Genomic DNA, 16,034 nt, shown 5'->3' on the forward strand with positions numbered 1-16,034 from the left:
AGCCTGCTTCCCTCTGTCTCTCTCTGCCTGCCTCTCTGTGTACTGTGATCTCTCTCTGTCAAATAAATAAATAAAATCTTTAAAAAAAAATATTTGTCTGACTAATTTCACTTAGCACAATACCTTTAGAGGACAACTATGTTGTTGCAAGTGAGAGGACTTTTTTCCCTTTTTTATGGCTGAATAAAATCCACTGTGTTGGGGTGTGTGTGTGTGTGTATGTATGTATGTATCTATGTGTATTAGACCACATTTTCTTCATGCAGGTATTTGCCAGTACATGGATACACAGTTTGTTTGCATGTCTTGGCTGTTGTAAATAATGCTATGGTGAACATGGTGGGGTGCAGATATCTTTTTGAGATAGTGATCTTGCTCCTTTGGATATATAACCAGAAGTGGAATTTCTGGGTCATGTGGTAGTTCTATTTTTAATTTTTTTAAAGATTTATTTTTTTATTTGGGGGGGCAGAAGGAGAGGGAGAGAATCTTAAGCAGACTCCAGGCTGAGTGTGGAACCCCATTCAGGACTTAGTCTCAAGTCACGACCTGAGCTGAAACCAAGGGTTGAATGCTTGATCAACTGCATCACTCATGCTCCCCCTATTTTTAATTTTTTTGAAGAACCTCCATACTGTTTTTTTTTTTTTCTAGTGGTTGCATCAGGTTACATTTCTACCAACAGTAGGCAAGGGTTCCCTTTACTTTGCATCCTCACCATCACTTATCTCTTGTCTTTGTGATGATAGCCGTTCAATCAGGTGTTGTCTCATTGCATTTCCCTGATGATTAGTGCTGTTTGTCCTGTATCTGTTGGTGTTCTTGGAAAAATGTCTATTCAGATTGTCTACCCATTTTTTAATTGGGTTGTTTTTTCAGTTGAGTTGTGTGGGTTCTTTGTATATTTTGGATATTAACCCCTTATTAGATATATGATTTGCAAATATTTTCTACCATTTTGCAGGTTTTTTCATTTTGTTGATGGGTTTCCTTTACCAAGCTGAAGGTTTCTAGTTTGAGGTACTCCCATATGTTTGTTTTTTGTTGCTTTTGATTATGGTATCAATTCCAAAAATTGTTGCTAAGACCCGTGTCAAGGAGGTTCCAGGAATTTTATGGTTTCAGTCTTATGATCAAGTCCTTAATCCATTTTGGGTTGTTCTTGTATACAGTGTAAGATATAGATCCAGTTTCATTTTTTTCATGTGCCTATTCTGTTTTCCCAACATAGTTTGTTAAAGAGGCTATCCTTTTCCCACTGTATATTCTTAGCTCCTTTGTTTTAATTAATTGATCATATATATGGGTTTATTTCTGGACTGTCTATTCCATTACATTGATTGACGAGTCTTTTTATGCCAGTACCATGCTGTGTTGATTATTATAGCTTTATAGTATACTTCATAGTCAAGGAGTATGATGTCTCCAGCTTTGTTCTTCTTTCTCAAAATTGCTTTAGCTGTTAGTGGCTTGTGGTTCCATACAAATTTTAGCATTGCTTGTTTTATTTCTCTGGCAAGTGCCATTGGAATTTTGATAGGGATTATTTTGAATCTGTAGATTATTTTGGTGTTATGGACATTTTAACCATATTCTTCCAATTCATGAGCATGGATTATCTTTCCATTTCTTTGTGTCATCTTTAGTTTCTCTCGTCAGTGTCTTACAGTTTTCATTGTACTGATCTTTCATCTCCTTACTTAAATTTTTCCTGGGTATTTCGTTCTTTAATGCAATTATAAATGGGATTGCTTTCATAATTTCTAATAGTTAATGAATGTACAGAAATGAGACCGTTTTGTATATTCTGTATATTGCAACTTCACTGAGTTTATTAGTTTGGCAGTTTTCTGGTGGAATCTCCAGGGTTTTCTATATCTAATGTCACATTGTCTGCAAACAGTTTTACTTTCTTTACAGTTTGGATGCCCTTTACTTTTTTGCCTAATTGCTTTGGTTATAACTTCCAGTACTGTGTTCATTAAAGATGGCAAGAGTGAGCTTCCTTGTCTTATTCTTGATGATAAAGAAAAAGCTTTCAGCTTTTGTCATTGAAAATATTTGCTGTGGGCTTGTCATATGGTCTTTATTATGGTGAGATCCATTATACATAGCCTTTTAAGTATGGTAATGGTATTTTTAATTTAGCATAATGTATTTGACATTCATCCATATTTGTTTTTGTCATTAATTCTATCCTTTTTATTACTGAGTAGTATTTCATTGGGGGACTGTACTATAGTTAGTATTTAATTGTCAGTTGAACGATATTTGAGTTGTTTCCAAGTGTGCTGGCTTATAAATAAAGTTGCTACAAACATTTATGACAGGTTTTTGTGAATGTAAGTTTTTATTTTGCTTGGCTATATACCTAAGGGTGGAATTGCTGGTTATATAAGAGTATGTTTAACTTGGTGAGAAACAACCAAACTCCCTTCCAAAGTGGCAGTACTGTTTTGCTTTTTACCAGTGAAATGTGAGAGTATATGTATGTATGCATGAATGTGTGTGTGCATGCATGCATGAATATTATTTATAAAAATATAAATGAATATGTACATGTATATATAAACATACACACAAGGATGGGTGTTGATGCATCTTTGTTGGCCATAGGTATTGTAAGTTTTTAATTTACTCAGTCTGGTAGGCATGCAGTGGTATCTTATTGTTGTTTTAAGTTGCATTTCTCAAATGCCTACAGTTGAGCATTTTTTCCATATGCTTATTTTTTATCTGTATATCTTCTTTAGTGAAGTGCCGTTGAAATCTTTTGCCAGTTTCTTTATTAGGGTGTTTTTCTTATGATTTTGTTTTGAGAGTTCTTTATATATTCTGGAGTGCTTTTTCAGGTTTGTGTTTTGTAAATACTTATTTTCAGTTCTGGGCATGCCTTTTCATTCATCTTTCAAAGAGGAGAAGTTTTAAATTTTTGTGAAATTCAGTTTACTAGTATTTTTCTTCAATGGAGCATACTTTCTGTGTTTTATCTAAGAAATATTTGCCTAATGTAAGGTCGTAAAGATTTTTCTTTCATGTTTTCTTCTACAAGTTTTATGGTTTTGGGTTTTACATTTAAATTTATGATCCTTGTAAGCTTGTTTATAGTATAAGATATGGATGGATGATTATTTATTTTTGCACGTGGATGTCAGGTTTTTCAGCAAATGTTGGTAGAACAACTAATCTCTCTGGAATTACCTTTGCACATTTTCGTAAAATCTATTGGCTGTATAGGTGTGGTTCTATTTCTAGTTTCTCAGTTCTGTTCTTTCGAACTATAGAAGTCTGTCCCCTCATCCATACAAAACTGTCTGGATTAATAGATCTTTATAGTAAGTGCTAACATTAAAATAGTGGGTACTCACAAGTTTTTATTTCTTTTTCAAAAGTGTTTTGGCTACTTTAGATTCCTCTGTATAAATTTTAGAATTAGCTTGTTGATTTTTAAATGGGGAAATAGTCTGAAGAAGAGGTGACAGAGGACTTGAGTCATGAAGTGTGGATAGGAATTGAAAGAAATGAAAATGTATACATCATAGGAAATAGAAAACAAAAGTTACACCAGAAAAAGTGGAAAGATTAAAAGGGGAGGAAGAAATCATAGTCCTAGAAAAATTGATGTGAAAATTCTAATCTAGTCGAATTACCTCTTGTTCTCTGCAGGATAATTAGATTGTATTCAGTATGTTTAGGTAGGTGGGAGAGAGTAATAAGTAAATACAAGAGGCATTAAAGCATAGTGACTGTTAGGTAGAGACTAAGACCTAATTTAGAATGTTAGCGTTATAATGGTTTGGTTAGTCAAATTGGATGCTGATGAAACAAAATGAAAGTCATCTAAATATTTTGGAAATTTTTTTTTTTTAAGATTTTATGTATTTATTTGACAGAGCACAAGCAGGGGGAGCAGCAGGCAGAGAGAGAGAGGGACAGGCAGGCTGTCCGCTGAGCAGAGAGCCCGACACCGGGCTCTATCCCAGGATCCCAGGACCCTAGGATCATGACCCGAGCCAAAGACATGCTCAACCGACCGAGTATTTTGGAATTTTGAAGTGATTGATTTATAATCCCAGGTCTCTGCTTTTCCTTTTAGTGTTTATTTGTTTTGTGTTGCTGCTCTTGTTTTCTGGTATCTCCCATATGAGAGAAAATTTCCAATGTGTAGAAAAGGAGTTATATTCTGATTCTTATTTTTTTCCCTCAGAGTACTTTAGCTGACAAGTAAACTGTGCCTTTACCCCTTTATAGAATGAGAAATTTCCTTTAGCTATCATTGTGGGTTACCATATTACCTTTAGATAGAAGTATAGAAACCATTATGACATCTCATTTTCATCCAGGGGCTTTATTGTCATGTATGCCTATGCATTTTGTTTGGGTAGGTAACTAGTTTGGTTTGGGATTTGAAGTAGATTCTTAAGAATAAACCATCTAGAAAGAAGACCTATTGAATTCAAGTATTTTTATTTTTTTAAATTTATTTTTTTAGTAATCTCTACACCCAACATGGGGCTAACCTCACGATCCTCAAGATCAAGAGTTGCATGCTTTTCTGATTGAGCCAGCCAGTACCCCCAAGACCAAGTATTTTTAAAGACCAAAACAGCCCTCGTTACTAAACAGTTATCTAAAAATTTGGTTTCTCAGTTAGGATCATAGAAGAAATAATGTCTCTGGGTTCGGCAAGTATTTGCTATCACCTTATATTAAATGTACTGGTAAGTTTTAACCTGGTTGTCTTTGGTCTGTTCCCCAGTGTTAAAACTTGCCATTCTTGTTTTGGGAACTGTGCTCTCTCCACCTGTCCTTGACCATTGTATAGATTACTTGCTAGGGTTGACCCTTGAATGACTTGGAGGTTAGGAATGCCAATCCCCCAAATATTTAAAAACTCAGGTATAACTTTAGACTGCCCTAAAACATAACCAGTAAAAGCCTACTGTTGACTAGAAGCCTTACTGATATAAATAGTCAATTAGCAGTTATATATGTTATATACTTATCCTTACCATAAAGTAAGCTAGAGAGAAGGGAATGGTATTTAGAAAATTGTAAGGAAGAGAAAATACATTTATGGTACTATTAAAAAAGGTCTGCTTGGAAATAGAACTAAGTAGTTCAAACCCAACATTGTTCAGGGATTAGCTTCATTACCCTCATCCTTTGTGATAAGGATGTTTTATTTTCCCTTTAGTTGTACTCTTTGAGCATAGTGACAAGAGGGAGTAATGCAACTATCTGATAAGAGTGAAAAGAAATTGCAAGAAATGCCACATTCTTTATAGAATTGTTTGAAAGTAAAATATATATTCTATATTTTATTTTTCAAATAGTGCTATGAAAATGGTATAAGCTACATGAGGGCAAAGATGTTAGTTATCTTGTTTACTGTAGAAGTTTTAGTGCTTGGTGTAATACATGGTGGTAGTAGACCTGCAATAAATATTTGTTGAATAAATGTTAAACTGGTCAGAAACATGAAATTCCAAAGATCTGAGATTTTTTTTTTCATAATCATGTGTGATTTTACCGTCCTAAAACATGGGTTTGTTTTGCTTTGTTTAGAATAGTGTTTAGTGTTTTGTTTAGAGTGGGAGACACTCATGAAAACTTTGGGGTTCTTTTTTAATGTTCGCATGATTATGGTCTGTGGACTTTAGTTGAATTTGTCATTGCAGACAAATGTCATCCAGAGAGGGCCTTGGTATAGAAGTAGAGCGGGGAATGCTAATGACATCATTATCTCAGGGTTTCTTCTAAGCTCTTGCGTGTCATCAATCCTAATTTTTAACAATATGATCCTACTATGTGTAGTGTGATTTGCTAGGTACTGTTTTTTAATATCAGATGGTGAGCCCATTCAGGGAAGGAACAAATTTTGTGTAACAATTATAATGATTAAGAATTGTATACAGATGGGGTGCCTGGGTGGCTCAGTGTGTTAAGCCTCTGCCTTTGGCTCAGGTCATGATCTCAGGGTCCTGGGATGGAGCCCCACATCGGGCTCTCTGCTCAGCGGGGAGCCTGCTTCCCCCCTCTCTCTTCCTGCCTCTCTCTGCCTACTTGTGATCTCTGTCTGTCGAATAAATAAATAAAATCTTTAAAAAAATTTAAAAAGTTGTATGTAGTTAAAAATAGATACTGATGAGGAAATAGACATTTCAGAAATGTTGCAGCTCCACGGTTATTTTGCTTCATTAAAGAAGGTAAACTTAGATTTATTTTTTCAGAAAGGAAAATAGTCTTTTTTTTTTTTTTTTTTAAAGATTTTTATTTATTTATTTGAGAGAGAGACAGTGAGAGAGAGCATGGGAGGTGAGAAAGTCAGAGGGAGAAGCAGACTCCCATGGAGCTGGGAGCCCAATGTGGAACTCGATCCTGGGACTCTGGGATCCTGACCCGAGCCTAAGACAGTTGCTTAACCAACTGAGCCACCCAGGTGCCCAGAAAGGAAATCAGTCTTAATGCTTAAGGCCAGATGGGAAGCATGGATGTTAGGTGGGTTATTCACTAAATAACATAATGTGTTTCATAACCTTTGGGAATAAATGCCAGTATAAGAACAGATTTATCTGAGATATTTAAAATGTATAAATCATTGACATCTTGCTCTAAAATGTAGGTAGAAATATCTAATGTGGGCTTAATTTTATCTTCCTCCAGGGACTCCTGGGTGACTCAGCTGGTTAGGCATCTGCTTTCAGCTCAGGTCATGATATGAGGGTCCTGAGATCAAGTTCCATTTTGGGATTCCTGCTCAGTGGAGTCTGTTTCTACCTCTACCCCTCTTTCCCCCCAATGATATCTCTCTTTCTCCCTCTCTCTCTCAAATCAATAAAATCTTTAAAAATTGAATTTTGTCTTCCTCCAACTTTGGGAACTTTGCCAGCAGTATTTCTGACAAGGATTGCTTTGCAAACTGCAGTTGAGATAACCACTTAATATTTGTATGGAAATAAATATGTGTCTAATAATTTGTATTTTAGGGTTGAGTATTCATTATGAAGCAGTCTATGATAGTTGTAGTATTCTTTCTTTCTTAGACTGAATTCTGAATGAAATAATAGTAATTGTGGTGAACTATAGACTTGAATAAAATGACCTTAAATTTAGATAGGATGGTGAGAGGGAAGCTCTGGTTTAACAGAAAAAACATACATCTTTATATGTATTATACTGGCTGTTCTGTTTTTGTAAGTTGCTCAAGATAACCAGTAATAACAGAAGTTCAGTTCTAGCCTTTAATTGTTTGCTGTGATTTGGCTCAGATGAGTTTTTTTTGTCTGTTTGTTTGTTTGTTTTGGAAGGGGAGAAGTTAAATTGTGTTATTTTATTAGCCTCAGATATAAACTCTGAGATTTGGGATTCCTTAGTAATAGTATATTTGGGTGTATTTCATATATGTTTTATAATATGCTATTCACTAAAACAACATGATATATAAGCATTTTGCATTTTATTTATGGTTTTGGAAAATCCAATTTAAATTTTTCTAGGGCAAAGTAGCTCAGGTGCTACATATAATATTGCTTGTAACTGGGAGCACCTGGGTGGCTCAGTTGGTTGGGCTGCCGACTCTTGATTTTGACTCAGATCATAATCCCAGGATTGTAGGATTAAGATAGGGCTTTGTGCCCACAAGGGAGTCTGCTTGAGGATTCTCTCTCCTTCTGCCCCTCCCCCTGCTTACTCTTGCATGCTCTCTTTTTTTTTTTTCTTAAAGATTTTATTTATTTGGGGCTCCTGGGTGGCTCAGTGGGTTAAAGCCTCTGCCTTTGGCTCAGGTCATGATCTCAGGGTCCTGAGATCCAGCCCCACATCGGGCTCTCTGCTCAGCGGGAAGCCTGCTTCGCGCTCTCTGCCTGCCTCTTTGCCTAGTTGTGATCTCTGTCCGTCAAATAAATAAATAAAATCTTAAAAAAAAAAAGATTTTACTTATTTGACAGACAGAGATCACAAGTAGGCAGAGAGAGGGAGGAAGCCTCTCTCCACCAAGCAGAGAGCCCAATGTGGGGCTTGATCCCAGAACTCTGGGATCATGACCTGAGACGAAGGTAGAGGCCTTAACCCACTGAGCCACCCAGGTGCCCCGCATGCTTTCTCTTTGTAAAGTAAATAAATCTTAAATATTGCTCATCACTGAAAAAAATTGGAGTACATTTTCCATACAGTTTGTATTTTATGAGTTTACATGACATTTTTCCTGTGTAACAGAAGACTGAGAAATAAACTAATGAGAATCTTCACTGTGTGGTAGTGATTAATCAGTCTTAAGTGGTGGAGATTATGACTAGTTTACTTTTAGGGTTCTTCATGTAGGAACTAAGAAGTATGACGTAGTTAGGTTCTTGGTCCAGGACTGATGGTAACTCTCAGAAGTTTTGCAGTAGAATCTGGGGGGGTCATGTAAGTGATACCCTAAGGTTCAGTGAATGAAAAGTGGATGGCAGGTTTAAAGAAACTTATGTAGTTAGCATTTGGGGAGTTAGGTGGAATATTTTTTATAGTGTTGGAACAGGATTGAGGACTGGGAAGTTAAACAGGCTATGTTGTGAAAGGGGCTTTTATTGTGCTCCGCTACGTGAGCAGGATCCCTAGTATAAATTAGGTTGATGTAACAGTAAGATCTTTTGGGAACTGATATAAGATGTAAAAATTAGAACCCATAGAAAAACCAATTCAAAAACCTACTTGTTTCATCAGTTTGAAAAAGAAGATAAGGAATTAGCTGTTAGGCTTTCCAAAATGAAACATTCCTATTTTATGGATAGAAAAATACCAGTATTTGGATAGAAAAACTCAGTATTTAAGCCTTAGAACGACCTATGAGACTATTTGAAATTCCCACACTATCAGTATCATGTTTAGAGAGTTAAATTACATTTGAATTATTTTATATTTCACCTTATTTTAAAGTAGGTTTTTGTGGTATGTCTCCAATGTGAAAAGCTGATGCTGAGGAACTGAGGAGGGAAAATAAAGCTGAATAGGAGGCTTCAGTATTAACTGAATTAAGTTCATGTATAACTTAATTAAGTTACCCAAATGTGAATTCTCTATGTCTTTGGTAGCATATTTGAAAATCTGATGTTTGAGACAGTAATGATCACCAGAACTATAGACTCTACTAAATTGCTTGTTAGTTAACCCAAATGTAAGATGTTACAGCCTTTTTTCTTTTTATTTTAAATATTTTATTTATTTATTTGACAGAGAGACATAGTGAGAGAGAGAACACAAGCAGGGGGAATGGGAGAGGGAGAAGCAGGGTTCCCACTGAGCAGGGAGCTTGATGCGGGGCTCAATCCCAGGACCCTGGGATCACAACCTGAGCTGAAGGTAGACACCCAAGAACTGAGTCACCCATGTGCCCCTAGATTACAGCTTTTTTTTTTTTTTTTTTTTAAGGTTTTGTTTATTTGTCAGAGAGAGAGAGTGAGCACAGGCAGACAGAATGGCAGGCAGAGACAGAGGGAGAAGCAGGCTCCCTGCTGAGCAAGGAGCCCAATGTGAGACTCCATCCCAGGACGCTGGGATCATGACCTAAGCCGAAGGCAGCTGCTCAACCAACTGAGCCACCCAGGCGTCCCTAGATTACAGCTTTAATCAGAATCTCCAAATCTATATTCATATTGCATTAAGTGACTTGTATTTTCATTGGCTTCCTAATCAAATTTGAAAGAGATCTCTGACCCCTAATATGACAGTATTATTACTTTGGTTTTACATGTAAACACTGGTGAACATTTCATGGATTTGTTTTGCGGGTACAGATTTTGTAAATTTTAGTGGAATTAGGAAGGTGGGAATTTATGGAAAAAAAAAAAAAAAGCTTTTGTAAAGTAGTTGTTTTCAAAATTAGAATTAGAGGGCCAAGAAGATAGAGCAATTATTGACCTGTCCAGATTATTAAAATATTTAGGGGAGTTGAATATGTGAGTTAATTACCATTTCCTGGGATTGATTTTTAGAAAAGTATTGACTGAAAACTGTGAGGTGGAAAAGGCAAGAAGAATGAAATGTGGCAGATTTTAGGATTATAAAGCATGTACTCTTCCACAAATACGTATTAAGTCCCTACTTTGTGGTAGGACCTATATAGCAATAGAAAAAGGATATGCCTTCACACAGAAATAACTCATAGTCCCCTTAAGGAACATATCATGATTAAAAGCCACATTAAGTTGACCCTGATCCCATGCTCTATGGTTTATGAAAATGATCTAAAATTAATGGAACAGGGTTTTTTTTTTTTTTAAGATTTTATTTATTTGTTTGACAGAGAGATCACAAGTAGGCAGAGAGGCAGGCAGAGAGAGGAGGAAGCAGGCTCCCTGCTGAACAGAGAGCCTGATGTGGGGCTTGACCCCAGGACTCTGGGATCATGACCTGAGCCAAAGGCAGAGGCTTTAACCCACTGAGCCACCCAGGTGCTCCTTGTTTGTTTGTTTTTTCTTGTTTTTGCATATTTTGCTGTCTTTATTTTTTACCCATCTGCAATGTAGTGAATGGATTTGTAGCATGTCATTGAGTTTGGATCTGTTTGATTTGGCTTTGCTTAATCTTGTGTTTTTGTGGAATCTTGTATTAGCTTGCAGAAGTACTCACAGAGATACAGGTGCCTTGTGCACAGTGGAAATTCTGAAAACCTTGTCATCTAAAAATTTTATTTTAGAAATGGGATGCCTAGGTGGCTTTTTTGGTTAAGCACCTACTTTTGGTTCAGGTTATGATGTCAGCGTCCCGGGACAGAGTCCCACATCATGCTTCTTGCCCAGTGGGGAGCTTTTGCTTCTCCCTCTGCCTGCCGCCCCCCCTGCTTGTTCCCTCTCTCTCTCTCTCACAAACTCTTCAAAAAGGGAAAAGTATTTTACATAGGTCAAATGTGGTAGAAGTCAATTTTTTTTTCCCCTGTGGAAAATGATCCTATTCTTTGTGCACTGTGCAAAGATCTGGGATATGTATGGGAAATAAAATATGGGTTAGTATTAATCAAATTGTGGGGTAAAATTAAAGGAGTGGGCTTAGCCTGGGAACTTGGAAGCAAATTACTGTTACAGGTAAAGAAATCTGGAGTACTTTCTCTTTTCACCTTTTGGTAAAGGGAAAGTGACTATTTTACCTTAAATACAAAGAGTACATATGGTGTAGGAAACTTTGTGTTCTTATGAACTAGTTGTATTTTTGAAACAACTAGGATACCACTACTTTTTATTTATTCTCTGTTATGTAATGAATTTCAGACCACCTGAAAGTAAATTCCATTGAATCATAAGTTCTAAACTCTACTTGGAAACACTCTCATATTTGGTTTTGGTGTGTGTGTGTGTGTGTGTGTGTTAAATATGAACAAAGAACCAACTACCAAAAAAAACAAGGTGATTTACAGATAGCATGCAGGACTTTAATCAGGCTTGGGGCTTTGTCATTTGCTTTTCTTGCTAGCTCTGAGCTCAATTTTATTTTCTGCCAATAATTAAGCAGTAATTCTTGTGTTGGACCTCTTGAATGGTTACTTTTAGGGCCATTTGTCATATGTCATATGGCTTCATACATTGCACACTTGACTTTTATACCTAGTTGTCATCGCTCATGATCATTTGGTGATTATTCTCGCAGTTATGTGAACAAGATTATATAATATTCGTTTCAGTTAAGGTGCCCATGTAACTCCATCTTCAAATTTGGACACTTTTTTAAAAAAACTATTTTTAAATAGGCTCCACACTGGGTGTGGAGCCCAAATTGGGGCTGAACTAGGACCCTGAGATCAACACTTGAGCTGAGGTCAAGAGTTGGATGCTTAAATGACTAAGCCATCCAGGTGCACCCTCCACCCAAGTTGGACACTTTGAGAGTGAAAAGGACTTACATTACTTAAGAACATCAGATCAAACCAAGACTGGCTCATACTAAGAAAATATCATTATGTAGGATGCTTTTGACTACAAGTAACAGAAAACACAACCTGAACAAGTGAAGTATATTGGCTTGTGTACTGAAAAGGCCCAGTGTTTGGGAGCCCTGTGGTATGATTTGGTGGGGGCTCTTTGTTTCTCTATTTTCTAGACTCTTACTTCTATGGCTAGTTTCCCAATAACCATGTGGACTATATTCTTCTTTCATGACTGGCAGGAGAGAGAAGACTGCTCCTTCCGTAAACATAGAATGAATCTTAAGCCTCGCGATTATTAGATACTTCTGAACTAATCTCTGTGATAAGAGGAATGTCATGTGTTGATTGTCTTAGATATAAGATATTTGAATATCACTGAGGTGAGAGCATGAATTACTCTGATATTCTTTGACTAGTCAGAGTCCATTCAGAAAACTGGTATAAGGTTAGTCAGTTTAGGAAAGCAAGACAACTAAAGGAAGGAGAAGGGAATGGATGTTTGGAATAGAATGGATGTTTGGGAAGCAACCACAAAGTTCAGTGTTAAATCCAGTGTCATTGTTTGCATTTTGCCTTAGGCATCTGTTATGGAGTTTCTGCAAGAGTCAAACATACTGCAGATGTGTTTTCCTTCTAGTGAGAATTTGTAGTAGAAAATGACTTAGTAATCTGGCAAGGGGAGAGGAAAAGAAAATTTACCATTCCATTTTTCTTTTTTTTTTTTTCTATAAGATGTAGTAATTGATGGTCATCTTTTTTGTTTGTTTAAACAGACTAATAGGGATGCCAAAGGAAAAATATGATCCTCCAGATCCTCGAAGAATTTATACCATCATGTCAGCAGAGGAGGTAGCCAATGGGAAAAAATCTCACTGGGCAGAATTAGAAATCTCTGGTGAGTGGAATCTTGAAGCATTTAATCTAGGATATAATAGCAATAATGAACATGAGTTGAATATTGTCATATTTATTTCTTTGTTGTACATTTTAAAATATGTGAACTGAGAAAATACAGGATGCAGAAGTACTAGTGTTTAGTTTACCCGTGACTAAATATCTTTATTTCTGTTAATTCTTTTGAGATAATACCTTGGGCCAGGGGTGGCATCTGTAATTGAGGACAATGGGAATTCAGTTTCTCAGTAAACCAGGTTCTTTGATATACTAGATTTTGTTTTGGCTATTGTAATTATTTTTGCAAATTGAAATCTTTGCAATTCTTCTGTCATCCTAGTTTTGGCAGAGGAGGAAATCTAGAGGCTATTGGTTTATTCTACAAATAACTAATCACTGTGTTACATGACCTTTCATGTTTAGGATTTGTTAAAATAGAATATGATTTCTAAGAACTTACAGCCCCAGTCTACTAGTGAGAAAAAAAAATCAGACAAACCTAAACTAAAGGACATTCTACAAAATACTTAACTACTAATTCTCGAAATTGTCAAAGTCATGAAAAACAAGGAGAGAGTGAGTCTTTGTCACGGACTGGAGGGGACTAAGGTAGGATGATGAAATGGTAAAAGGCTGTCTTGAATTGACTCTTAAAACAAAAAGGTGTAAAAACTGGTGAAATCCAATAAAATCTATAAATTAGTAGTGTACCAGTAAAACAAGTAATGTATCAGTGTTAGTTTCCTAGTTTTGACAGATGTACAATGGTAATATAAGAAGCTAACATTAGTGGAAAACAGTATGAGATGTATACAGGAACTCTATTATCTTGGTAACTTTTTTGTAAATCTAAAATTATAAAATTAAAAGTATTGAAAATAGAATATAATTACTGCCTTTCTTTTATGAATTGGTACAATACATATAATATGTAGAATGTTTTTCCTCCATTAGGCTTTCATTTGGAAGTATTAACCACATTATAGTGTCAATAGCAAGAATTACCTGTACATTTAGCTAAAAGGTACCTGGTGGATAGGTGATTGGTAATGGGCAGAATGAATATGAGTAAATCCTAATGGATTAACCCAGGGTTTCTCAACTTGGCATTGGTGACATGTAGGGCCAGATAGTTCTTTGTGGTCGGGGCCAATTGTGTGCAGTATAGGTTGTTCAGCTGTTCCTGGTCTTTACCTGCTAGGTGCCAGTAGCGCCACTTGTCTCTTTTTTTAAAGATTTAATGGACATTAATTTCATGGCAGACATGATACTGGAATTTTGACAATGAAAATAGTTATCCAGCAATTTGGGTCCTTAATATGATAGTTTTCCATATATATGTTTAAATATGTTAGTATTAACATCTATAACATTTAAATACATGTGAGTATTAGCATGAGATATTGCCATCTTGTAAAGAATTCCATTAAAACACACATGGGATAAAAGATTGCCATAATACATATCAGTGGAGATCTTTAGGACTGTAATTCACATAAATTATAATTTTTTAAATTGAAGTATAGCTGACACACAATGATACATTAGTTTCATTTGTACAGCATAGTGTTCTGTGTTCCTGGCTTCTACCCACCAGATGCTGGTAGCATTCTTCTAGTTTTGACAACCAAGAATGTCTCCAGATTGCCAAAGTCCTTTAAGGAGTAAAATTGCCACTGATTGAGAACCACCTGATTAAATCCTAGGTACAACTGAAATAAGTTTCTTTTGCCAGAGCCTCTCTTCACTTTGAAACCTTTCGGTCCTATAAATACAAAATCCTGGCACTTTAAGCCTGCTTTTATACAGCATAAAGAAACCTGTGAGAGAAAGAACCCCAACATATGTAAGCTTGAGTTTGCTGGTTGGTAGCTAGCATTTACTGTTTGAGATTTTGTGCCCTCTCTACGTTCCATTGCTCTTTTAATCAAAGTCTGTTATTTCAATACTGATATAAAGTTAAATTCTGTTTTATTTTTGTAATGTTTATAAAATGATATTCTTATAAATTATTAAGATAATACACATTTTAGAGCAGCTGTGGCTGGGTGATTTTCCTAGGTTTATATAGCTAGTAAATGGTAAAAGTCAGGACTCTGAAATAGGTTTTCTGTTGTTTTCTGATACATGTTGCATCATTGAGCTGTCGGATGTTGACTGATTGCTAAAGCTTAAAGTGTGACCATTTCACTTGAGTATGTTGCATTTAATGCAAAATCTTAAACCAGAGTTGTTAATTACACCATCAGAAATCTGGGGAAAGGTAAGTCCTTTAGGGGTAAAATGGTTTTCTAGTGATCAACCTAAGGTTGGTTTTGAATCTATTACTCTTATCTTTTTTAAGTTTGTAGAATAACCCAGGCCCAAATTATGGATAAACCTTGCACTACATACTTTTTGTAGGGTATGTAAGAAGTACTTTTGTTAGGACTGTGCCTTAAAATAAAATTCAAGACGATTCTATCATAAAAGCTTAAGTCAGGCCCGTGTTTTTCTTGAGAGCTTCTCATCACCCTGACTCCAAGGGCCTCGTTATGCTGCATCTCATTTAATGCATGGAAGGTTCATGAGGAAATAATGGTTGTCAGGCAGAAATGGAATGAAATTAAAGAAGGGCCAGGTGTGTTTGGAAGCAATCAAATGGCATTAATACAAAATTAAACGTCAAAGATAAATAGTATCTGTATACATTGTAGTCTCTTTTTTTTCTCTTCACTTTTTACTTCTTAAAGTTTAGTCTTTGTCTTAGGCGTTGAATTTAATGCTTCAGTATTTTGCCTTTTAGGTAGAGTGCGGAGCTTAAGTACATCACTTTGGTCATTGACACACTTGACAGCACTGCACCTAAATGACAATTACCTTAGTCGCATTCCACCTGATATTGCCAAGCTTCATAATCTGGTTTACCTGGATCTGTCATCCAATAAACTCAGAAGTTTACCAGCAGAACTAGGAAACATGGTGTCTCTCAGGTAAGAAAATAGTATAGATAGGACTTACTATATAAAATTCTGCATTTACCAAATAAGAAAATTATGAGATAGTACTCCTCTTACAGGAGGATTTCCATATGTGTTTAAAAATAAGTGATATAAACTGTCTAAACATAGTGCTTGAGTTGGCTTCCACTGAATATTTCCTTTAACTTAAAGGTTTCTAGCTAGAATTTGCTTATATTTCTTTTGACACACTTGAGGTGGGGTGGGGTTGGGGTTAAAATACTAAGTCTCACTTGAGGCTC

At 36.0% G+C, this 16,034-nt stretch overlaps 1 protein-coding gene across 8 annotated transcripts in view; it reads left to right on the plus strand.

Annotated features, from left to right (window-relative positions):
* The window catches only part of CNOT6L (CCR4-NOT transcription complex subunit 6 like), a 114,981-nt gene that overhangs the window by 28,738 nt on the left and 70,209 nt on the right, over positions 1–16,034 (plus strand). For all 8 annotated transcript variants that reach the window (XM_082726550.1, XM_082726548.1, XM_082726549.1 and 5 more), the window contains 2 exons: positions 12,673–12,794; positions 15,579–15,765. In XM_082726550.1, the coding sequence (XP_082582676.1) occupies positions 12,683–12,794; positions 15,579–15,765 (299 nt within the window). In that variant the 5' untranslated portion in view covers positions 12,673–12,682. The remainder of the gene's footprint in view (positions 1–12,672; positions 12,795–15,578; positions 15,766–16,034) is intronic.

Source organism: Mustela nivalis (assembly GCF_964662115.1).
Source record: "Mustela nivalis genome assembly, chromosome: 4".
NCBI classification, from domain to species: domain Eukaryota; kingdom Metazoa; phylum Chordata; class Mammalia; order Carnivora; family Mustelidae; genus Mustela; species Mustela nivalis.